This window comes from Equus caballus, chromosome 22, assembly GCF_041296265.1.
Source record: "Equus caballus isolate H_3958 breed thoroughbred chromosome 22, TB-T2T, whole genome shotgun sequence".
Classification (NCBI taxonomy): Eukaryota; Metazoa; Chordata; class Mammalia; order Perissodactyla; family Equidae; genus Equus; species Equus caballus.
Genome location: NC_091705.1, coordinates 44288942 through 44313874, shown reverse-complemented (window position 1 = coordinate 44313874; position 24933 = coordinate 44288942). Strand labels below are relative to the sequence as shown.

Below are 24933 nucleotides of genomic sequence, written 5' to 3'. Positions count from 1 at the left end.
TACTGTGTTCTGCCTGTCATCTGGGCCAAGTGTTTTCTGCAGTCGTCTTGTTTCGTTGTGTAAGGAGTGATTCAGTCCTGAAGAAATACTCAGAAAAGCAAAAGCCACAAGTAGTTTTCAATCTACATGCCAGAATCAACAAGAATAAAATCCTCCAGGGATGAAAGGGTAACAAAACCTGCCAAGCAACTCTGTCCACGTGATGTAAGCCGGAGCCACCATGAGACAAGCCGCTGACGGAAGCAGAGCACCACCGGGCAGGGATGCAGCCTGGACTCCCACCCGAGGAAGATGAGGCGCGGCTTTCGGTGAGTGCTTCGTTAGCCACACAGGGCTCAGGAAGGGCACGGCTGAGCAGGTGTTATTATTAAAGTAAAATATGTTTTCCTTTGCCTCCTGTATGGTTTTAAAATAGAAATATTGGCATATCAGTAATATTGTAAAATGCAGATGTAGCAGGCATCTTTTTCTCTCAAAAATAGTCCACATTTTTCATTTAAGCCAAAGAAAATAAAAGTGGAATATTGTCAAGGATGAGATCAATTGGATTTTTAAATTTAAATGTCAACATGCGTTCATTTCTCACATGGGAGATAAAACCTAAATCAGCCTCCAGGCCACGTGCAAATCCTCAGTTCTCGTCTTGCGCCAATAATAAAAACGTGTATTTTGTTGTGGTTATTTTGAGAAGATAGCCTAAAACGAAGTTTTCCTCTTCATATCAAAGTGGCCGAAAAAATGTATACACATCTTAGGAATAAACACGTTGTGATTAAGACATCTACTGGACAGTGGTGGAATTCAAAATCAGTCTAAGTAATACTACAAGCTCAAACAGTTCAAGAAAAAACTGTGTTGACTTGTCGGGTGCTTTGGACATCATTCTGAGCCCAGAGGCAACAAAAACAATGACACAAAATGTTCCCTGCTGTGGACAGCTATAGCCAATTTTTTAGGACAAACATACAGTAAATGGAAAGAGCACCGACATTCACGGTCTCGGGGTCACGCTACTCCAGGGGGCTGGCGAGCACTAAGCAACCCAAACCCACTCAAGCCCTGAGTACCTCCATTGGCTCCTGTACCCTGTCCCAGTGTCCCTGTGAGGCAGGCACTATCACACGCCTCATCCATAATCCGGAAAACGGAGAATAAATTGTTTAATCTGGTTAAGCTAATGTTAATGCTCTAAACAGTAATATTCTAGAATATACGGCAACATATTTTAAGTTCACCTTTAAAGATACCCTTTCATTATCTGTTTACTCACAGGAGTTACCTTTTTTCAAAAAAACAAAGTATAAAAGATTCAGCAAAAAGAGCTCGTTTATATGGGATGTCAACTCCCCCCAAAAGTCTTTATGACAAATTCCACCCATCATGACAAATTCACAATGACTGCCCTGCACGAAGGGTCCCGGGGAACACACGATACCAGCCCATAGTGCTGGCTTTTCTTTCTGGCTGTTAAGACTTGTGTGTGTGTGGGGGGGGGGGGGGGGGGAGCAGAAAAATAAAGAAGTAAGAAGAAAAGAAGAAAAACATACTCACAGGCTCTAACAATTAGGACAGCAATGTGTTTTGAAACGCCTTGGAACTATATGCTTGCACAAAAAATAAAATGTAAAATAACTCCACTCTGAGAACTATAATTGGAAATCATTTGTTACTATATAGATTCTGGCACCACAAAAAGGAAAAAAATTCAAACACCATCCTCACCTGTAACTTTAGTAATTTTTTCTGCTGAAAGATATTCTACAGTATCTCTTAGATGTCACATGCCTTCAGTCAACTGCACGTACCATCCTCAGAACATTCTTCACTGTCGGAAGCTCTTGGCTCCTACTGCCCACTGCACAGCCCTGAATGATGCTGCCCACCCAAGGGGCAGAGCCAGAGGACTGCAAGGTCACGAAGTATCCCCAGGCCACGAAAGACACACTGCACATTTGATGAGCTGCATATTCCCCACACCTGGAAAACGCCACTTACATTGCTTGGAAATTAATTTAATGACAGAAAGTCACATGTTTAATAATTACACTTTCATTATGACTATAAAAGTTGACTTCACGTTACAGAAACCAAACAACAACAACAAATCATCAAGAATCGAGGCCAGGAAGTGTCTGCAAAACTGAAAATGGTGCTCTTCACTACTTAAAAAGGAAAAACTGCCAGGCCCTCGTTTCCTGTGGGAATTGCCACACTACCCACTAGATGTTACGTTACAGCAACAGCAAGAACTATTTCCACTCGACAGCAGAGGAATCTCCCAAGGCTTCAGGAATGAGGCTGGCTCGACTACCGTGAGAAGCTTGTACAGAAACAGTGACCATAAGGCTGAAGTGCTGGTGCCCCTAGTTCTCACTCAACACGGCACTCTAGTGCGCACCGGCGTCTGAAGGCACAGTGACCCTGAGCCGGGAGGAAGATGCACCAAGAGAACCAGGGGCGGCAAGGCGGCTGATGAACACACAGCCAAGCTCACGAGCCTGCCTCTAGACGAGGGAGGGAAGACACTTAGCCCACGCACTACCCCGAAGGACAGCACGCTACACACGAGACCCATTTTCATTTAATTATTATAAACTACTGAAAATACCCAATCCCCTGGGCTCGCCACAGGGTACGTTTACATGGGGTGTAATGTGTCAGTGAAGTGGGGCTAACATTTCTGTGATGAGACCAGAATGTTTTACTTTGACCATAAGCTTAAAAATGAAAACCAAGATGAAAAACCAATTTCTCCAAAAGCTCCTTCCCATACTAAGGCTATAATACAGAAGAAAGTGTAAGAAGGTATTTCCCTCCCACTGCATTTCTGTTTTCATGATACAGGTTTTGTTTATTTTAGAGGCCAGATATGAAAGGTGTTAATTATGACAGTTTCGTGTTTATAAAAAGTATTACGTAATTTATAAAAACGTCTTTAAAATTATGCCATAATGTTTTAAGTTTGGAGCAATCAACAAACATTCACTGAACCAACATAAAACATTGTAATGTGGCATATTTGGCAATGGCTTTTTATTTTTGAAGCATGATGGGCAAAAAGAAACTATATAATGAAAACAAATACATTTAAAAATCCACAATCAGCATTTATAGTTTTTACTAGCTCAAAGTTTGAGAACACAGGGATAACTCAAAATACTGCCTGGTTAAAGCTTCATCCACACAGCATTTGTGAAAATGACATGGAAAGGCAAGGGACTAATGTCAAATCTGAGACAGAACACTGGTCAGAAGTAAATGGGCTTTTTAAAAATAGGAAGTAGGAACAGGCGACGATAAGACTCTTTACAGAAACCAAGAGTCAGGATTCATAAACAAGAAAGAAATCATTACTAACAATATAGACAAAAATTTTCCCTGATCAATTTTCTTCCCTAAATTCCAAAGGGTGATCCTTGCACACAGTGAGAATTAAGTAAAACACCTTTGGTCACTTTTTGCTTCTGCTACACCTACTCATGCATCTCTGTAGAGCTTGAGAGAGGCAACTAAATTGTTATTGAATAATTTTATTAGATATCTTATTTTTAATCACTGGAGCCTTCTCTGAAAACAACTCATAAACTCATTTCAACAAGCTGAATTACGTGATCACAAAATTTCTCTTGATTTGTTGCCTCCTTTACTGGAAAGATTTATTCTCATAACATGATACAATTATAACGGCATAAAATGAACTCTAAATAATGCAGAAGAGGATAGTACCTATGTCCAAAATAAGTATTAGAGATTTTTTTATCTGCTAAAATAAGGGCATTAACACATGAAAACATGCTTAACATAATTAGCCAGCAGGGAAATGCAAAGTAAAACCATAATGAATTATTACCACTACACACCTACTAGAATGGTTAAAATTTAAAAATCTGACCACACCAAAGGCTGGTGAGGATATAGAGTAAACGGAACTCTCATTACTGCTGGGAGGAGCGTAAGATGGTACAACCACTTAGGAAAACGGTTTGGCAGTTTCTTTTTTTTTTTTTTTCAAGATTGGCCCTGAGCTAACATCTGTTGCCAACCTTTTTTTCTTTTCCTTCTTCTACTTCCCAAAGCCCCCCAGTACATAGTTGTATATTCTAGTTGTAGGTCCTTCTAGTTCTGCTATGTGGGACGCCGCCTCAGTACGGCTTGATGAGTGGTGCCATGTCTATGCCCAGGATCTGAACTGGTGAAACCCTGAGCTGCAGAGGCAGAGTGTGCCAACTTAATGACTCAGCCATGGGGCTGGTCCCAGTTTAGCACTTTCTTAAGAGTTAAACATACAGCTATATATGAGCCAGCCAATTCACTCTTACGTATTTACCCCCAGAAAAACAAAAACATAGGTCCATACAAAGACTTGTACACAAACACTTATAGCATCTTGTGATATCCCCAAACTGGGAACAACTTCAATGTCCATCAGTAGTGAATGGATCAACAAATTGTGGCATGCCCATATGATGGAATACTGCTCAGCAATAAAAAGGAAAAAAGAGGTGATAACTGGTGACGTGGATGAAATCTCAAAATCAATATCCTAAGTGAAGAAAGCCAGGCAAAAAAGTACATAGTGAATGATTCCACTTAGATAAAACTACAGCATGTGCCAACTAATCCATAGTGACAGAGAGCATATCGGCGACTGCCCAGAGACAAGGGCGGAAGGAGGATGGAGTAAAAGCGGCACAGGAAAACTTCCGAGGATAAGGGAAACGCTAACTATCGCGACTGTGGTGATGGTCTCAGCGGTGTGTACATACATAAACCTGATCGAATTACACACTTTAAATACGTATGCTCAATAAAGCTGAGGGGGTGGGGAAAGAGCCACACACCCTAACTTCTGTCTGTTGTTCTTTCAGGAAGCTTAAAGGCACACATCTCAAACCATGGGACTAAGAAGGCGCCTGGAGCTCAAAACATGAGCCAGCTGCGAGTCACAAGGCCGGGACTTCTCGTGTGCACGGCCATCTGCATCTTCATCTTTCTTTATTTAAGGAATCCAGCTCCCGAGGAACCAGAGGAGGAACCCACCTACCCAGCAGTAGTGGAGTGTGGCTTTTATCCAGAGGAACTGTGTTCAGCTTTATTTGATGGGAAAGGGGCAGCCCCCCAAGTTGCAAAATTTTGTAAAAACCCTCACAGAGCTGAAATACTTGCTCATTTACACACACCACGAAACTGCTCCAGGATTTCCCAGGAGTTGCATTTCATAACCAGACCCCTGTCTGCAGAAGAGGGCAATTTCTCCTTGGCATATATTATAACTGTTCATAAGGAGCTGGCTATGTTCGTGCGGCTTCTCAGAGCTATTTATGTACCTCAAAATGTTTACTGTATTCATGTCGATAAAAAGGCCCCAAAGAAGTACAAGACTGCTGTGCAAACCCTGGTTAATTGTTTTGAAAATATTTTTATGTCATCAAAGACAGAGAAAGTGGCTTACACTGGCTTTCCCAGACTAAAGGCAGATATTAATTGTATGAAAGATCTAGTCCATTCCAAATTTCAATGGAACTACGTCATTAATCTTGGTGGACAAGACTTTCCAATCAAAACCAACAAAGAAATTATCCACTACATCAGGAGCAAATGGAACGATAAAAATATCACTCCTGGAGTAATCCAACCACCGAACACTAAATCCAAGACAAGTCAAAGTCATCCCGAACTCGCCCCTGAAGGAAGTATCTATGTCTCTCCCAATCAAAGATTCAAACATGAACCGCCCCGTAACTTAACAATTTATTTTGGAAGCGCTTACTACGTACTAACGAGGAAATTTGTAGAGTTTGCACTGACTGACATCCGTGCAAAAGACATGCTTCAGTGGTCCAAAGACATCCACAGCCCAGAGCGACATTACTGGGTGACTCTGAACCGACTGAAAGGTAAGACAACCCAGCAAGACCGCGTCTGTTCAGATCAGAGTGGCAGCAGGAGAAGCTTATGCTTAACTGCAGTCTCTCCTTCAGCTGTCTTGCCGTGGCTTGGGGAACAGCTCCAGGTTCCACTGGGGAGTGCAGGACGGCGTTTGATTCCAGGGGCCTGATGCTTGCTGAGTGCCACATGCCCAAGCCAACCTGGCTGCTTTTCTTCCCTCTCCAAACAAATACCAGAATTTCACTTCTCCTCAAATAGAGCCTTTCGAAAATTCTGAGCACAAATCTTGGGAAAGTTCTTCATTTCTTCATTCACTTACTAAATATGACTGGATACCTACTGGTGCCAGGCATTGTGTTAGGGGCTCTTTAAGAACAGAAAATATTAAGAGTAGTCATTTTTTTGGTGGCAAATATGATACCTCAGATAGGTTCTCTGAGAGGCAGAGGGAACTCTGATGCCCTCCTTTAAGTGGACTTATTCCCTTTGTATAAAGCTGACCAGCTCCTACAGGGAAGGTGGCTTCAAGCCTTAAGAGCTCAGCTAATCAGTCCAGGGGGCAGTATGAATGATGAAGCTAGCAAAAATCCATCAGGACCTTCTTATAATCTCTCATATCCTTTGAAAATCCTATTTTCAAGTCACCTCAGAGGGCTGTTAGCAGAGAAAACACAATCCCAAGAAACTCTGTACAATCGCGAAGAGCACCTGTAAACACTGAGTGCGTGCCCAGGGCCAGAGAGAGGGATGAAAAGCGAAACCTAAGCACAAAGATGGAACGTAAGACCTTGTTTGACCCCAATGCCAGTGCCAGGGGAGCACACAGCACCCGCCCCGAGCCTAGCATCAGACGATAACTAAACATTTTAAACGAGGCTGGACTTGCCCTCGGTCTTTCTCACTGATTCCGGTGTCTAGAAGTGGAAATGACAGTGCAGAAGAACTTGTTCTAAAAGAACTGAGCAGCTGGATTCCACACTGTCTCCTTGTTTTGTTTTCTCCCTTAGATGCTCCGGGTGCCACACCAAACGCTGGCTGGGAAGGAAACATTCGAGCCATTAAATGGAGAAGCGAGGAGGGAAATGTTCACGATGGATGTAAAGGTAAAAACAAAACCAAAACAAGCCCTTAAATTACAAAACCTATCCAGCTGCTGCCTGGGCAACGGTGGGAAGACCGACCGCCACGTTTACAGCAATCCGCAATTAGTGATGACCCTATCAGCAGCTGCCCAGTTTAAAACACTTCTAATTCTAATATCCAGACAGAAAAGTGCACACATCTTAAGTATTTGGGTTAATAAATTTTCACAAAGCAAACACACAAAAGGGCTGCAACTTTTAAAGTTTTAAGATAACAATACACAAGCTAGCTGGTTTTTTCCACCTGCTCCTAGAACTCAAAGTCAAACATTTACCAATAACAAGCTGTGTCTCCCTGGGGCTCTCTGTCAGCAGAGACGACTGAACAACACAGGCACCTGCCCCAGCTGCTCAGGAGTTCCTGCTGAAGGACCGTCTTTTGGCTTTGCCCTCAGGAGACTCTCCTTGAGGAACTGTGAATTTTTTTGCCCCTTTGTCTGGTGTCCCAAAGGTTTTAGTTACCAGGACAATACACAAAAGCAAGATTTGGGGTGGGGGAGAGCAGTGTCCCTCTTGTGTGAAGAGTCTGGAAGAGAACTGGCTGACTGCAGAGGAGTTCGCAGGCACATCAGTTTTGGGGAAAATACCCACGGGGTCGAAGAGCTAGAACTTGGCTCCTGGGGAGCTATTCATGCCTACGCTCCCGGGGCTGGCTCTCCCCACCCACCGGACCCCCAGTTTGGAGATGGCTGCTGGAGAGGAGCAGACAGTATCCGGGAGAAAAAGATGGATGATGAACAACTCACAGCACACGAGTCCAGCAGGGAGATGCGCGGATGCTCTAGGAGGATTCACGGAAAGGAAAGCAGAGGGTACCTGACCTGGAGGGGGCTGGAAAGTGTGGTGGACAGAGAAAGCAGGAAGACTAGGGCAAACCCTACGTGAAGGGTTTAGGTATGGTCCTCACGTTTGAATACAGATTAGATATGCAAAATAAACTAGGTTCATCCAGTCCTTGAGCTGTTTAAAAGACTCACCTAAAACAAACAGGTTGTAGACAAATAAAAAATGTAAAATCCAACACCAGAATAGTTCAAAATAGTTCATGTGCACAGCCATCCTCCTGACAGGTACTGGGTCAGAAGGGCAAGAATAATTTTCTAGTATCTTAAAAAGGTAGATATGATTCAATTAGGGAGACAGTCACATAGTAAGAAGGTAACAGTTAAACAAGACGCTAACAAACCACCTTGGCCTTTCTTTGGAAAGCAGGTGTGCATTGTCATTACACACCAGGGTTGACGGGACTAGTCAATAAATGCTCATAGGAGGGGGCTCAGATTCTGTCTGAAAACACAATTCCCTTAGGCGCACAAACAGTATAGGAAGTCATGAAGGGTTGCTGCTATCAATAATAAAGTAATGATTCAGAATTATTATAGTGGCAAACAATATTTCAATAACGTTTGCAAAAAACCCAAGTTACTCTAATTCTTAAAAATCATCATTCCCTAAAAGTAAACACTTCAGAAAGTTCTTGCCATCTCGAGGTTCAGTGTGCAAACTGTTGCCCCAGTAAAGCGGTAACACAGCCAGCCATGGCCAGCATTTAGAATCAGCCCCCGGCCCAGGCCAGGCCGTCAAACTGGAGCCTGGCTCTGGGCCTGCAGTCAAGCATCACGACAATTCTCAGGTGGAAACTGTTATTAGTCACACTTCACAGATGAGGAACCCCAGGCTCAGAGAAGTGAGGTTGCTCCCAAAGTCACAGAAAGTAGCACAAGAAGTGACAGAGCTGGGTCTCAAAGCAGGCACAGCTCCTGGCGCCACTGCACTGGGCGAGCTTATGGCACAGCTCTGCACACGGAGTGACAGCCATCCCATTACTATCAGCCACAAAGAGTTTGTTTATTTTTAATCACTAAAAGAGCATTAACACAATGCTCTGAAATGTTTCATTTGTTTGTGTCCCTTTTGGTTCAAATCCATATGTATATAAATTTATCCAGTTATGATGGTGCAGCGGATTCTGTTTGCACCACGTCCTTTTTCACACTGCTTGTCTCCATACGTATATTTTTCAACTGGTTAAATGTAATTCTATTGTATGACACGGTACCAAGAATGCCTGTCAGTTAAAAAGATTTCATTCTGGTAACAGCTGCCACGTACACAATGCTTACCATGAGCCCCTTCTAGCCCCTTCCGAGAGAACGTCTGCTCAGCAGGGGAAAGGTCCTTCTGATTGTTTTCAGTTTTACAAACAACACTGGACATTTTTGTGCACACAGTTCCACCCCCTTTTCATAATATTTCCTTAAGATAGGCTTTTAGCAGGAGGATTACTGGGCTGGCCTGGGGAGAGAGCCGGGTCTCACACACAAGCTGAGAGCGAGCTTCTCTGCAAACTGCAGGCGATGAGGGAAACCACGCCCAGTGTTGCTGGGAGGATTAAGAGGGAGAGAGTTGGAAGAGCCAGGCACAGTGCCAGGCACATACAAGGCGCTACTGAGTGCCTCTCAAGGGAATCCAGTCAGCACTGGATTCTAACCATACCTCCGATTTTAACTACTTCTCTCTGTATCAAACACTCATCTGCAAAACCAAGGAAAGCTGGAAGCAATGACTTACTAAAACCAACACAAAACTTAGGAACGATCCACAACCAAGGAAAACACTTAAAAGTTGATGGAACTTCGAAGCTATCAGACTTCAGATTTACCCGGCACATGGGCGCGCTACTGCATCTCCCTCGTGCTCATGGCTGGCTAAAATTCCACAGTATTCACCTAAAGGAGCCCTTAAACATTTCAGAGAGCACTAACAGAAAGACAGAGAACTTCTCTCCCATCACAAATTCAAAATTCATCACAAAAGCCCGGTCAACGCAATCATGGAAATCACGTTTAAGGTGAACTCCCGCGAGGCAGAGAGGCCTCACAGACCCCTTAGGAGAAGGGTGCCGCGTCTGTGCGTGAAGGTCAACTGACAAGGAAGCAGCAGCTAAGTGTGCGTTTCTCTTTGCAGGCCACTATGCCCAGGAGAGCTGTGTGTATGGCCCAGGAGACTTGCCGTGGATCATTCAATCACCTTCTTTGTTTGCCAACAAAGTCGACCCTTCAACAGACCCTCTTGTGGTGACGTGCTTGGAGAGGTGGCACAGACTTAAAGTCCTACAGCAGGCAGAGGTTCCTGTGGAAGCACACTGGCATTTTCAACAGGAGAGTCACTTTAATACGAGACTGAACCGCTGAGCTGCAAGTTACAAAGAGCATCCGCTTTCTTGTTGGTATCATTCTGTTTCCCCGACTTGCAATAAGAGAACATTCAACCAAAGAAGAAAAAACGGGAAAATCATTCCTTGATAGAAATTAGTCCTAATATGAATTTAGAAACATGTTATTGACAAGTCTATGCTATTGATCACAGGCCACTTTTATAGCTTTGAGAGAGAAATCACAAGAGAAAAAGTAACTCAAGGTACTGCTGGTGACATACTGAAAAGCCACCTGGAAGGCTGCCTGCTTCAGTAAGAAGTTGCTAAAAATCAAAATTCTCCAAACACTTAGATCCAGGCTCAAGTTAGAATAAGAACACATCTTGTTTTGAAGCAATTTAACACAGAACAAGACTCCCACTGAAAATGAAAATATGCTTATCTAAAACAGTCCTCTGTGGCTGGGAACAATGTAACTTTGTTCTGGTAATCCTAGAAAAACACACAAGAGTTTACTTCCTTTGGGCAAAGTGAAATTAATCTGGAGTTGAAACACAACTTCTTAAAAGGCGCCTCGAAGCTCTGCAGCGGGCAGCGCAGTCTAGCAGCACTTTCGGAGATGATGGCAATGTTCCACGTCTGTACTGTCAATACCGACCACGACCACTCGTGACTTTGGGGCACTGGAAATGTGGCTAGTGCAACCAATTAAGTGAATCTTAACTTTTAGTTAATTTAAACCTTTCTTAACTAACTGAAATTTAAATAGTCACATGTGACTGGTGGTTACCATGCTGAACAGCATGGGTCAAAGGCATGAATGGTCTTAATTCTCTCTTCTCACAGATCCAGGTCTGTAAAAAGTCCATGACTTTGATGTTTCATTGAGGACTTTATATAATATTCTCTTTCTCTAAAAGAGTCTGTGGCATCACACGAGACTGAAAATGTATGACCATTAAATAGCACAAGATAAAGTAACTAAAATAAGGAAAAGCAGGAACCACAGGAGAGGACACTAAAGAAATAAATGTATAATTCAAAGGCAAAGTGTAACAACTCAGTAAACTGAAGCTTCCCAAACACAGAAACGGAATCAAATCCCCTTCGAGTCCATGAAAATAGCCCTTGAAAAGCATCAAGCTGACCAGACGGAAAAGAGGCTTTGAAAGCAGATCCCACAAACCAAACTTACGCTAACCACAGAATATTAGCATCTTTGTTTAAACAACATTTCTTCCTCAAAGATATGTAATTCTAACGAAAGCACACACCGAAAACGTTAAGACTGCCAAAGAGAAGAACACACGAGCCCCAGGACAGCACTGCTTTTCTCCACATTTTGATGGGCAGACAGTGCTCACGGGTGGTGCTAACTGGCCACGTTCGGACTGGAGGTTCAGAAAGCTTGATTCACTACGGCTGTGTCCCCTGTATTTTATAACAACTCACCAGCAAGTAAGTGCAAACCCCATTAAAAAAAGGGAAGAAGCTTAAATCTTTTCATGTTACTTGAAACACAAGCCTGCCTTCACTCCATTTCAATGTCAATCCATAGTACAGTCATATTACCATGAAAAGGGTCCTAATAAGAGTGTCTACTTAATAGATTTGCTATGAAGACGAGCACTTAGAATAATGTCCGACACTTTTCACCAATGAGGAAACCGAGGCACAGGGTGACGATGGGACAGCCCCAGGACCACGTGGCTAAGAAGGTGGAGCTGGGATTTGGACCCAGGCAGGCAGTGTGGCCCCAGCGTGCAAGCCTCTACTATACCACCTTACCCAACACAAAGAAGGACCAATTCAAACGTACACCTGCCCTCAAAAGGCTCAAACGTCCTAACGGAAGAGGCTACCTCAACAAATCTTTTCACTAACAGATAAAACAGAAATAATAGAAGTAACTTAAAGGCATGGTGGCGTGGAGCAGCAAGGGATTCGGGAAGTACGGGCTGGTTTCAGTGGAGTGTCAGGGAGGCAGGGACGGGGGAGGCTGTGAGGCAGGTAGCTGCCATGAATGGGACAGGCCAGGAGAAAGCAGCAGCCTTGGGCAGCATCAGGACCAACAAGAAGAAGCCGCTGCTCACTCTGCTCTGAGTCCCTCCACTGTGCTCATTTGTAAAGTAAAACAACAAAAATAAACCATATGTAAAAAATGTCTGAAATACACTGCCGTGGACCACGTCTTAAAGGCGACATATTAATAGGGACTTGAGATAATTTCTTTAATTCTTTGGGAACAGAAACTTCTTGCTAACATGTAGAGTCTACGGTTCAATTTTTCTATTACATTTTCTTTCAAGTAAAAGTTTAAGGCTGCCTGTGCCGTATGTTATGCAATTCCCTGAGGGTTAATATTCACAGACATAAAGATGGCAGAAAGCTAAATAATAACCTGAAGGAGGCCAGGGCCTGAAAATCAGAATTCGCTGACCACTTCTGAAGATACCCCCCTCCCTTCCCTAACTTATTTTCTCCCCTTCTACTCCACCCCTCCATGAAAAAAACAAAAGACACCCACTATGAGAGTGAATTTTTGTTTTACTTCTGATTTTAAAACATTCACATACCCCACTCAGCCTAAATAATGAATAATCACAAAGCCTAAATAAATGAAGCTGGCAAGCCAGCAAGTCACATGCCACCGATCATCCTTCTAATATCTAGATCAGTGGCTCTCAAACTCGATTATGCAGATAAATCCCCTGGGGATCTTGTTAAAATGCAGATTCTGATTCCTGGGTCGGGGGAGGGGCCTGGGAGTCTGCATTTCTCAAAAAGAGAAAACAAAAACCTGCCAGGTGATGCCGATATTGCAGGCCCATGAGACACACTGTGACTAACAAGCACATCGTTTACTTTGCAACCTGTAATTACTCTAATGTCTGTCTTCTTATTGCAAGAAGGAAAGAACACAGTAGGGAATACAATTAATTTTTTGGCTAGTGATTTGTTTATAGTGAAAACAAAAAAACCTAGCAACTACACCTCTTTGGACCCTGTTTACTGAAATCCAGGGTGCACACCATGTTTCAGAGTCCAGAACCAGAGGAATTTTGAACCCCCGAGTCTCTTCTAGTGAACTGACAGTCCAAATGCAGCCGGAACTAGAGTAACAAGTAGAGAAAATGTGCACCCTAAGAATCACTGAGGTTCCTGACATTGTTCTCATGACATTGGTTTCTCTAAATTTCAGACATTACCTAAAAAATGAAAATGTTTGTTTTAGACTTTGACCCTGTAGCTTTATCTCACTTCCTTCACATTTTCATGATACACTACAGTTCCTGAAACTGCACCATCATTCTTCCTTTTGGTAGTTTGGCAGAAATGGGTGGTATTCACCTCTTCTTCCTGGGCATCCAGCTAGACTACATTTCCCAGGCTTCCTTGCAGTTAGGTGTGGTCACATACTGAGTTCCGGCCAATGGAATGTGACCAGAGTGATGGACAGCACATCCAGGCCTGGCCCATAAAAACATCACACGCTAGATACTCCCTTCTCTGCTCCTATCAGTCAACTGAATGGAGAATACTCCAAAAACCAGAAGAGGTCAGAGCGACAAGACAGCAGGAACCTGAGTCCTTGAACTTTCCTTGGAAGGAAGTTGCCCAGCCAGGAACTTGCACTGTATTAGCCACTGGAATTTGGGGGCTGCTTGTTACAGCACTTGGCCAACCATGATTGATTATACTTAGTACTACCAGGCTTTAGAGACTTTAAATTAGAAGTATGAGTTCGACTCCTGATAACAGTACACAAATTTGTCATTTATTTCCTCATTTAAAAATGTTACCGTTTGGAATCTTGGATTTAAAAGGAAAGCATCCAAGAATTCACTATAATTTCCTCATTTTACATATTAGAATCTAAAGCCCAGAGGGGTGAAGCGATATTCCCAAACCAGTGCTGGTGTGAGAGCCAAAACTGACATACACCAGGCCCTCGATATTGGTTGCATGAACGAATGAATAAATGACTCCTACTCAAGTGTGCCACTGTCCCATGCTCCATGATTTTCTAAAGTGTATAGTGTCATCAGTTGAATTGTGCTCCCCTCCCCCACCAAATTAATATGCCGAAGTCCTAGCTCCCAGTACATCAGATTGGGACCTTCTTTGGAAATCAGGTCTCTGCAGATGTAATTAGTTAAGATGTGGTCACTAGGGTGGGCCCTAATCCAGTATGACTGGTGTCCTTACGAAAAGGGAAATTTGGACACAGAGACAGACGCCATGGAGGGAGGACGATGTGAAGAGACACAGGGAAAAGAAGGCCGTCTGCAAGTCCTGGAAAGAGGGCTGGAGAGATCCTTCCTTCACAGCCCTCAGAAGAAACCAACCCTGCCGACGCTGCGATTTCAAACTTCCGGCCTCCAGAACTGTGAGACAATAAATGTCTAAGTCCCCCAGTTTGTGGTACCTTGTTATGGCAGCCCTAGCAGACGAATACATAGAGTAGTGACCCTAGCTATGCAAAGGCAATTTTTATGTAGATTATAGTAGTGACAAGTGCTCATTATCTTGCTCTTCTGGCAACAGATTTATTTGAAGAAAATTTTCTCCCGGAGTTATTCCTGAATGACAGCCAGTGTCCTGTCTTGACTGCAGGTCTCAAGAGCCACGGCAGCCACCATCAGGAGAGGGAGGAGCCAGCGCTTCTGGTCCTCACCTGGTGTCTGCTTCAACTTGTTCAACCCCGCCCGATGCAGACAGTTCCCCTTTCCTCCTGCCTCCTTCCCTTCAAGGCACAGACTTTCAAAAGTTCACTAGTGCTCAGTAAGATTTCCCAAGCACCAACAAAATGATTCTAGAACTCTCTTGCAATGTTGCATTCCATGAAATAAAATCAACTTCTCCATAAAGCTCTGTCCAGACAGCCCTGTTTTGCTGCAAGTGTGTCAACCTGGTTACTACCATGGATGTCTGACGTGAGCCTATGCAAAGGACAATTGCACGCCAATCTAAGAGACGGTTACCATTATGGGTAGAAGGAAAAAAAGTCTGATTGCTTTAGATCATGAGTCCCCCGAAGCTGGCTGCTCATCAGAACAATTCTGGGAACTCTTAAATACAAGTAGAAGTCCACAGGGCTTTACACCAACCCTGAAGATGGTGACTGAGTGGGTCTGAGATGGGGAACGGGAACTTGAGCCACTGTGGCAATTCTGGTCTGGGAACCACGGATTTAGGTCAGCTGGCTTCCGCAATAAATTTCAGCTTCACGTCCCGCCTTCTCATATTTATATTCTTTCAAGTAGACTGCCTGAGCATCCTTAAAAATGTGTCTGACACTTAAACAACATCTTCTATATTGTGTCTTAAAACACACACACATCTGAATACAGAGCACTTGTGCAAAGTTCCTTTCTCGCTCGTAGGAATCCCATGCCAACTGAGGTCCCTCTCCTTCCCAAAGCTTTTCGTATAGGCTCCTTTGCCGCACCTGCTGTCAAAGTCTTGATCTTGTTCAGTCTTCTCTCTGTCATCTTGCACAGGTCCACATGTTTATGCTCCCAAAGCACTCTGCTGTTGCAAAGGCATCAATGGCTCCCTACTGCACTCCCACCTGGACCCGCTCCGTGGCTGGGCACTCAAAGTTTCCGCCACACAGTCAGACGCACCTTGCGCTCCCATCTCCGTAGACTGCCTGGGTGCCTCCTCCCCCGAATGCTGCTGCTGCTCCTCCTCCTCCTCTTCTCAACACCCTCCACCTCTTCCACCTGCTCCCCTCCCCCACAACACACGCCATCACTTACAACTGTCTCACAAACTTCAGGCATTCTCCTGCCAACTGTAGTCAGTATCTTAATATTTTTCTTTAAACCTACATATTGTTTCTACTTAAATTTACTCTCAAAGTTAACTTTATATTCCTACCATAAATATAAAAACAGGAACCATTGCTATAAAGTAACCATAAAAATACAGAGAACACAAAACAGTCTTGCTAAACTCTGCGTATAAGGTCCACTCTCTTTTAGGAGCTCAGTGAGTGTCAGAGAGGTGTTATAAAGCTTTACTAGGGCCAAATGGAGACTTTCTCCTCAAGGCAGGCAGCCGGTCTGAAGGAAAGCCAAAGCAGGAGTGACTATCTTGCTGTCTGGTGTCTTGTAGAGATGTTGGTGTCCTGTCCATGGACCACCCCACATCAGCACCCCCACCACCAGCAGTCGTGTCCCAACCTCTGGGAAAGGCTGACTGATGAGAATCACGCTCTGCCTTCGAGGCTCCTTTATGAAGCCACTTCTCACCAGGACAGTCAAAAGAAAGTTCTCCAGCTCCTGAACTCCAATAACATCTTTACCATGCACCTGGGACCTGGCCTCAGAAAACAAAGTGGAATATGGTTTCTATGTAACATGATTTTGGCAGGACTGCAGTCTCCTTGAGTGCACGGACTGTGTCATCTACATTCTGCTTTCCTTGGAACACCTATAACATCATCTTTAACACAGGATGTAAGAAACACTGGTGAATACATGACACAAATCAATTCCTGAATGCATTCGTTGAATTCTGTAAAAGCTTAATGAGACAGATTCCAAATTCTATGATGGCTTTATTCATAATCCCCCCGAGCTGGAAACAACTCCATGCTCCTTACTGACTTCTTCACCACCAATGGCCTTTTGCCTATCTCTGAGTCCCAAACAAACGGATTCACCCAGTTTGGCTTCATGTCTGGCTTCTTTTACAGAGGGATCATTTCGAAACTAAAGTACATCCTGCCCAGCTTAAAGCTGCCTTCGGGCTTCCCACTACTATTATAATAAAATCTGCAAGCCCCAGTGTGGCCACCTGGGCCCTGCGTGAAGTGACCCTTGCCTAACCCTTCAATTTCATCTACTTCTCCTCTCCTGTCCCCATCCTCCACCACACTTTCTGTTCCTTGAACTAGCCAAGTCCTCTGTCACTTCTGAGGTTTTGCTCAAGCTCTGCTTAGCTGGCTCCTTTGCACCCTTTAGGTCTTGGCTCAAACTTCCAGAGGCGCCTTGGCTGACCACCACCAAGGCAGTCTCTCTGCCCCCCGGTCCATCATCCTCTCGTTTCTTTCCTACCACTTGTCACAATCGATAGTGCCTTGCTCAGTTATTGTCTATTTCTCCAACTGGAACGTGAGTTCCATGAAGGCAGGGGCTGTATCAATCTCATCCGCCATGATATCCCACCATACAGTGCCTAGGACAGGGGCTGGCTCATAACAGTCATTCAGTGAAGGCTGGTGAATGAAGAATAATTTACAACAGGGAGAAACAGTACAGGGAGGCCTAATGAAATTCAAGCAGAGTTAATATGGGTGAAAATACAGACAGGAGTTGTTGGCATCCATGACATTTAACTAAATGCCAGGCTTTCTGTGGGCCAGCAGAACACCAAAGACACAAACACTCTGGGCTACAGCAACAACACTGTGAAAGCCAAGTCATCAGTATTTCCTGCATGTGAGCTGAGCAGGTGAGCTCTTACATTAACTTATCTGTTCACTCATGTGAGTATTTACTGAGGACAGGTGACATGCCCTGGAGAGAATAAGCCCTGGAGGTATGAGATGGACAAGTCTTGCTCCCTGTGCTCAAAAACTCACAGGTGGGACACAGAGGATTTTTAGGGTAGTGAAAATACTCTGTAAGATACCATAGGATGGATAACTGTCATCGTATATTTGTCCAAACCCACAGAACATACAACACCAAGAGTGAACTCTGAAGTAAACTAGACATTTGGATGATGATGATGACGTCTTACCGTAGGTTCACCAATTCTAACAAATATACCACTCTGTGGGGGTGTTGATAATGGGGGAGGCTGTGCACGTGTAGGGGCAGAACGTAGATGGGCAATCTCTGTACTTTCCTCTTAATTTTGCTGTGAACATAAAACTTCTCTAAAAAAATAAAGTCTTATTAAAAAAAGAAGAAAAAAACCTCTCACAGTCCAGTGGGGAAACCAACATACAAATACCAATTACATTCTGCCGAGATGCATGGGATAACAAGGTGCGCAGGGAACGGGGAAGAGGTTTAGCAGCCAAGGTTCACAGGGAAGTGAGCCCTCTGGAACCAAGGTTCACAGGGAGCAGGAGCCCTCCAGGCTGGCAGGTCAGGCAAGAGGAACAGGCACAGGGAAGCAATCACTCTGCAACTAAGTTCACAGGGAGCAGGAGCCCTCCAGGCTGGCAGGTCAGGGGAGCGGCCCCAGCTGGGGGTGAGCTGGACAGGCGGGGACATGTCACAAGAGGTAGTTTGAGCCTGTACTTCCAGTGGTGACGAGCTGTAGGAGGGTTTTAAGCAGAGAAACTACTAATTAGATCCGTGTTTCAGAAAGAATTGAAAGATGTTGAAACGACACATGGAGGGAAGGACACTAAATCATCTGATCTCCTCACTTACTGAGAAGGAACACACGACACGTGTAAACAACTCACTGTGTGACAAACTTCCGCTTTTATCTCTCTCAAGGCTCGTTCAGAAAACACGCAACCACAGCACCGCAGGAAGCAAAACCTGGAGAAACGAGCAATTATGGAGAAGGACAAATAACAATTTTTAAATCGTTACCCAGATTATCAATGAACATTTGTTCAATTTACACAAAGGCCAAGAACCACAAAGAGACAAATGGGCCATTGAGGCCATTACAAAAAAAATCAGTATGTCCAAAATAAATATATATATTGACATTAAAACCACCAACATAGGCCATAGTCCTATTCCTACCCCCTTGCAATAATCCTTTCGAATAAGGTCTGTCCTATAAATAAAAATAGATACATTAAAAAAGAAACACTACAAACAAAAAGTCAAGGACAGAATAGGAACTCAGGGAGAAGATATTTTAAATACACATGAGATTAAGAGTTTATGAGTATTCAAAGAGGTGTTAAAAAGCAATAATGGGGCTGGCCCCAGGGCCCAGTGCTTAAGTGCTCGAGCTCCACTTCAGCAGCCCAGGGTTTCACCGGTTCAGATCCTGGGCGTGGACCTAGCACCGCTCATCAAGCCAAGCTGATGGGGTGTCCCACATGCCACAATAAGAAGGACCCAGAACTAAAATATACAACTATGTACTCGGAGGCTTTAAGGAGAAGAAAGAAAGAAAAAAAAGATTGGCAACAGATGTTAGCTCAGGGCCAATCTTGAAAAAAAAGAAAAGCAATAATAAACATTAAATAGAAAAATGGGCAAAGGACATTAACATAGAGTTCACAAAAGAAATACAAATGGCCAAAATATATAAAAGATGTGTAACCTCAACTGTTAATTAAAGAAATGCATTTCAAAACAATGACATGTAATGCTTTCCCTATCAGGCAATAATGAAAGAGCCTAGAAGAACCCAGTTGGAAACTAAGGAAACAGGCCCATCTGTTGGTGGGTGAGTACAACACGGGGGGACAACCTGGCGGTATCAAGCAAAGCATCACTTTCAGAATTCCTCTATAGAAACATGCCCCCAAGTCCGCAAACCCGCAAACACTTATGAAGCTGTGTAGTACAGCGCTGTCCGTAACAAGGAAAAAGGGGAAATCACCTAAATGTTCACCAATAGGGGAATGGGTAAACAAATTATGTATAGCTACTAAAAACAATAAGGTAAATCTGTATATAAGGTCATGAAAACATGTTCAAATTAGACAAAGAAGTAGGGAAAAAAAGAGGTTTCAAAATATGTATAACATGATCCCACAACTGTGGGAAGATGCGCATTTTATATTTCTCTTTGCAGAGGTGGAGGGGAGTGTGGTGTGTGTGCCGGTGTGTGTGTGTGTGTGGGTGGGGGGAGCATTCAACACCAAACAACTAATAATGCTACCACCAGAGGCCAGGACTGAGGGAAAAGGGCAAAAAGCACTTTCACAGTTTTACTTTATGTATCCCTATAAAAACACCACAATAGGTATTTTCTCCAGTTTCCCAGGGAGTATAATGGATACAAATTGCCCTAACAAAAATCCAATTAACAACATTGTCCTAAATTCATTAAATGTTGTTTAGGATCAAAAAAGATTTCTATTTTACTGATGCTTACTAATTATTAGAATTTAGAAAATTGTTTTTCTTTAAACAAAGGCCCAGTGTTTTTATTATACTAGTAATTTATTTCTATTTTTCGATAAATTTAAATCTTTATCATACAAACTTTACTAAATATACAAACTAACCTCCAAATCAATTTTCTAGTGCAGAGGCCCTATTTTTTTTCTTGAGGCAGATTAGCCCTGAGCTAACATCTGCTGCCAATCTGCCTCTTTTTGCTGAGGAAGACTGGCCCTGAGCTAACATCCGTGCCCATCTTCCTCCACCTTATATGTGGGATGCCTGCCACAGCATGGCTTGCCAAGTGGTGCCATGTCTGCACCCAGGATCCAAACCAGCGAACCCCAGGCCGCCGAAGCGGAATGTGTGCACTTAACGGCTGCGCCACCAGGTCGGCCCTGCAGAGGCCCTATTAATAGCAGGAGGTCAAAGCCAAAACAGGCAAAACTCACTTAACTGGGAAGAGAAAAAGGGGAAGAGACTAACCAGAAAATGAACGGGAAAACACTAGGAGAAGCCATGTCACAGCAAGAGGCTACAGGTAACCCCTGCTCAAGACCCCAGAGTTCAGTTTCTACTAAGTTCCTCTTTTGCGATAAGCTATGGTTTTCTTAAAAAGAAGCAGGAAGTCAGACACAAAAGGTCACATACGGTGATTCTATTCATAGGAAATATCTGGAATAGGTAAATCCATAGAGACAGAAAGCAGACCAGTGGTCACCAGGGGTTGGGGGAAGGGGAGAATGGGTAGGCGGTTTTCTTGTGGGGTGAGGAAAGTATTTTGGAACTGGATGGAGGTGGTGATTGCACAACATTGTGAGTACTAAAAACCACTGAAATGTACACTTTAAAATGCTTAGTTTTATGTTATGACTTTCATCTCAAAATAGTATGTGCACACCCACACACACGCAAGTAGGACAAGGTTAGGAACATGAATCTGTTCCCTAGAATATTTCCTGCTTGACCCAAATGGTGAACTTAGCTTTTTATTTTTTATTTTATTTTTTTTTAAGATTTTATTTTTTCCTTTTTCTCCCCAAAGCCCCGCGGTACATAGTTGTATATTCTTCACTGTGGGTCCTTCTAGTTGTGGCATGTGGGACGCTGCCTCAGCGTGGTTTGATAAGCAGTGCCATGTCCGCGCCCGGGATTCGAACCAATGAAACACTGGGCCGCCTGCAGCGGAGCTTGCGAACTTAACCCCTCGGCCACGGGGCCAGCCCCCTAGCTTTTTATTTTTATTTACTTTTGTTTTCTCAGCTTTATTGAGGTCTAACTGACAAATCGGAAGTGTATGTACTTAAGGTGTACAACTTGATAATTTGACAGACCTATACACTGTGAAATGATCATCGCCATCAAGCCAATGAACATATCCTTCACCTCACATAGTTACCACTAAATGGTGAACTTTGAGAGAGGCCTAGAAGACTTACATTCACACTATTTGAAGAGCATAATCTTTAAAAGCACACAGTCCTTGGGCCTTAAATTTTACTTCTCTCCAAACCCATAAGGCCACAGTTATTCCACTGGAGAGCCTGTGCTTCGTCTCTCTGGTGTAGCGTGCCACACACCGCACACATGTCTGTTAAATGAGTGTGTACAAATGTGCCAGAGTAATGTGGTTGTTTACTGCTCAAAGTTCTTACTTACTTGAGATGCTTTTCCCCCCACTTTCTTGAATTGAAAATAGTAAAAAAAAAAAAATGCTACCTTTCAACATGTGGTATGTTAGATGGAAGTTTCTAGAGGACAGTCTATTAAAGATACTTCTAATGGTGTGAAAAGGGTTTAAAGCTTTTGCTTAGCAAGACATCCTATAAAAAGGTACCTACTAACCCATTCAACATTTGTATTTTTTTAAGGGGAAAAATATACAGGTCACTTACATTTGCCATATAAATTTCAACCTAAAATTTCTGGTGCCCTAGCCAGAGGATTCGTTAGCTACAAATCAAAAGCAAGTTATCATTATCAGCTGGACCTTTTGCTGAGTGACAGACCATCCACTCTGTACCATTGTTTTGTTGCATAGTTTCTGGCAATTATAAGGAAATAGGCTTTGTCTGATGGAAAACATTTGTCCTTTGCTTTCTTTCCCATAGGAAAAGATCAAATAACCCAACTTGTCTCATAAGTGTCACATGAGAAATTTTTAAGTCCCTCTTTACTTGAGGTTCTCAAGAAACTACAGAACACTCAAGAACAGAAGGCCACAGACAACAAAGTTGAGTGGCCTTCAATGCCAGAGTACAAAAAGGGAATGAATGTGGTCTGGCGAGGAGCAGCCTCTAAGACACTACCCATACCAAAGGGTATCTTACAGAAGCGCATGTGATTACAAGCTAGGGCACAAATCCCAACAATACTAGCATCATTTCACCAGATTCCACATCCACTACTGACCTGTGTCGGCCATTCATCTCCAAGCCCACAACAGGGCAGATGAATCGTGCCCGCTGGAGGTCATCGTGTTTGTCACCTTTGGTGTTTCCTTTATCTCCTTCCCAGGCGGGATTATCAGAAAGCCTTAGTTCTGTCACATTCTGTGAAAAAACATCAATATTTTAAGAATTCAAGGGCCGGCCTGGTGGCACAGTGGTTAAGTTCATACACTCTGCTTCTGTGGCCCTGGGTTGGTGGGTTTGGATCCCGGGCGTGGACCTACACACTGCTCATCAAACCATGCCATGGAGGTATCCCATATACAAAACAGAGGAAGAATGGCACAGATGTTAGCTCGGGGCCAATCTTCTTCACAAAACAAACAAACAAAAAAGCATATATGTCAGGGCTGGCCCTGTGGCCGAGTGGTTAAGTTCGCACGCTCCGCTTTGGCAGCCCACGGTTTCACCAGTTCGGACCCTGGGCACAGATATGGCGCCGCTCGTGAGGCCATGCTGAGGCAGCATCCCACATGCTACAACTAGAAGGACCCACAACTAAAATATACAACTATGTACTGGGAGAATTTGGGGAGAAAAAAGCAGAAAGAAAAAAAATGATTGGTAATAGCTGTTAGCTCAGGTGCCAATCTTAAAAAAAAAAAAGAATTCATCTGATAAATGGATAATCCTTAGCCTTAGTAACCACCCAAATCAACAGAAAGATTGCTATTCTAGTACCTTCCTATCCAAACCTCTAGTTCCTAGCTACTTTCCTTTGGCCATCAATTAATATGGATATAAAATTAAAAATAAATTGTGATAGGAACAAGATTTTGAAAATACACTGACCAGTAAATAAATTAATTTCTATTTTGCAAACATTTTACTATATAAGGAAAAGTAACTTCTGACATCAAAAAAACATTACTCCACTAAGAGAAAGCTTTGTACTAATTCCATGCAGAAAGGAATGCTTGCTTTTTTTCTTTTTTAAATAAACTCATTAATTGCTTAAGCTGTTTGGTTTCTTTTTGAAGATTGGCCCTGAGCTAACATCTGTTATCAATCTTCCTCGTGGTTTTTTTCCCTACCCAAAGGCCCAGGACATAGTTGTATATCCTGCTTCTAGGTCATTCTAGTTCTTCTATGTGGGATGCCATCACAGCATGACTTTACCAGCGGTCTGTAGGTCCACACCCAGAATCCGAACCAGTGAATTCCGGGATGCTGAAGCGGAGCGCACGAACTTAACCACTCAGCCACAGGGCCGGCCCCCAGGAATGCCTTCTTTACCTGCTGATGAATCCTCACGGAGGCTGCTTCATATTATCAACCATCTGTGTTTAATAGTTGAATAGACAGTAAAATCTGTGAGGCCACAGCCTAATGAGTCCAAGGCAAACTATTAGCCAGAGAATACTATCATATTCCAAGATCTGGCCATTCAGGTTTATAAAAACTCAACTTCCTGGGGCCGGTCCCGTGGCCGAGTGGTTAAAGTTCACGTGCTCCACTTCAGCAGCCCAGGGTTTTGCCGGTTCGGATCCTGGGCATGGACATGGCACTGCTCGTCAGGTCACGCTGAGGCGGCGTCCCACATAGCACAACCAGAGGAACTCACAACTAGAACTCACAACTAGAATATACAACTAGAATATACAATGAGGAGCTTTGGGGAGAAGGAGAAGAAGGGAAAAAAAAGATTGGCAACAGCTATTAGCGCAGGTGCCAATTAAAAAAAAAAAATTCAACTTCACAAGGAGTTCGACTTAGCCCTCTTTTAGCATTTGAGGCATTTCTTCACATTTAACCCCATCATTCTGATTTCAGAACTCTGGAGAGCAGCTGAGTGCCTCAAAAGGAAAGCCACCATGCACACCGTCAGCTTCCCCGCTGACAGCTGGCATGTGTCTCGAGTTCTCAGCTCAGAGCATTTGTGGACTAATCACTGACAGCAATGATCATCTACATTTGCGTTACTTTCAGTCCTTTTGTCTTTACAGTTCCAACCTCTTGCAAGATTTTTGCATTAAAATTAAAAGTTCAAGCACATACACTGAATATTGTTTTTAGTATAGAATTATATAAATTAATTTCAATGATAATCACACTTGTGAGGTAAGATAATTACGCTACCATGGGTTTTCAGGAGCAAATTCTCTTCCAAAAGTAAAAGATGACGGTCATTTCTACAGCACTACCATTAGCTGCATTTCAGAATTACCAGTTTGCCTGAAATGTCTCCTATAATTACCCAAGAATTCAAACAAAAAGCTTAATAATAAATAAAAAAGAAAATAATGCAA

At 43.3% G+C, this 24933-nt stretch overlaps 2 protein-coding genes across 5 annotated transcripts in view; one reads left to right on the top strand and one right to left on the bottom strand.

Annotated features, from left to right (window-relative positions):
* Window positions 1–24933, bottom strand: part of RTF2 (replication termination factor 2) — a 40621-nt gene that overhangs the window by 10198 nt on the left and 5490 nt on the right. For both annotated transcript variants that reach the window (XM_001489271.7, XM_023626784.2), the window contains exons 4-5: window positions 22647–22786; window positions 18623–18701 (exon numbers count right to left, since the gene is read on the bottom strand). In XM_001489271.7, the coding sequence (XP_001489321.2) occupies window positions 18623–18701; window positions 22647–22786 (219 nt within the window). The remainder of the gene's footprint in view (window positions 1–18622; window positions 18702–22646; window positions 22787–24933) is intronic.
* On the top strand, window positions 188–24678 carry GCNT7 (glucosaminyl (N-acetyl) transferase family member 7). Of its 3 annotated transcripts, XM_070247220.1 has the most exons (5): window positions 188–308; window positions 4869–5897; window positions 6897–6992; window positions 19508–19572; window positions 24458–24678. In XM_070247220.1, exons 2-4 carry the CDS (start codon window positions 4928–4930, stop codon window positions 19525–19527), a joined length of 1086 nt encoding a protein of 361 aa, XP_070103321.1. In that variant the 5' UTR covers window positions 188–308; window positions 4869–4927; the 3' UTR covers window positions 19528–19572; window positions 24458–24678. The 3 variants fall into 3 exon arrangements, with proteins under 3 accessions (XP_070103321.1, XP_070103320.1, XP_001914902.1); XM_070247219.1 differs by lacking the exons at window positions 19508–19572; window positions 24458–24678 and adding an exon at window positions 14806–15059; XM_001914867.5 differs by lacking the exons at window positions 19508–19572; window positions 24458–24678 and adding an exon at window positions 9999–14189.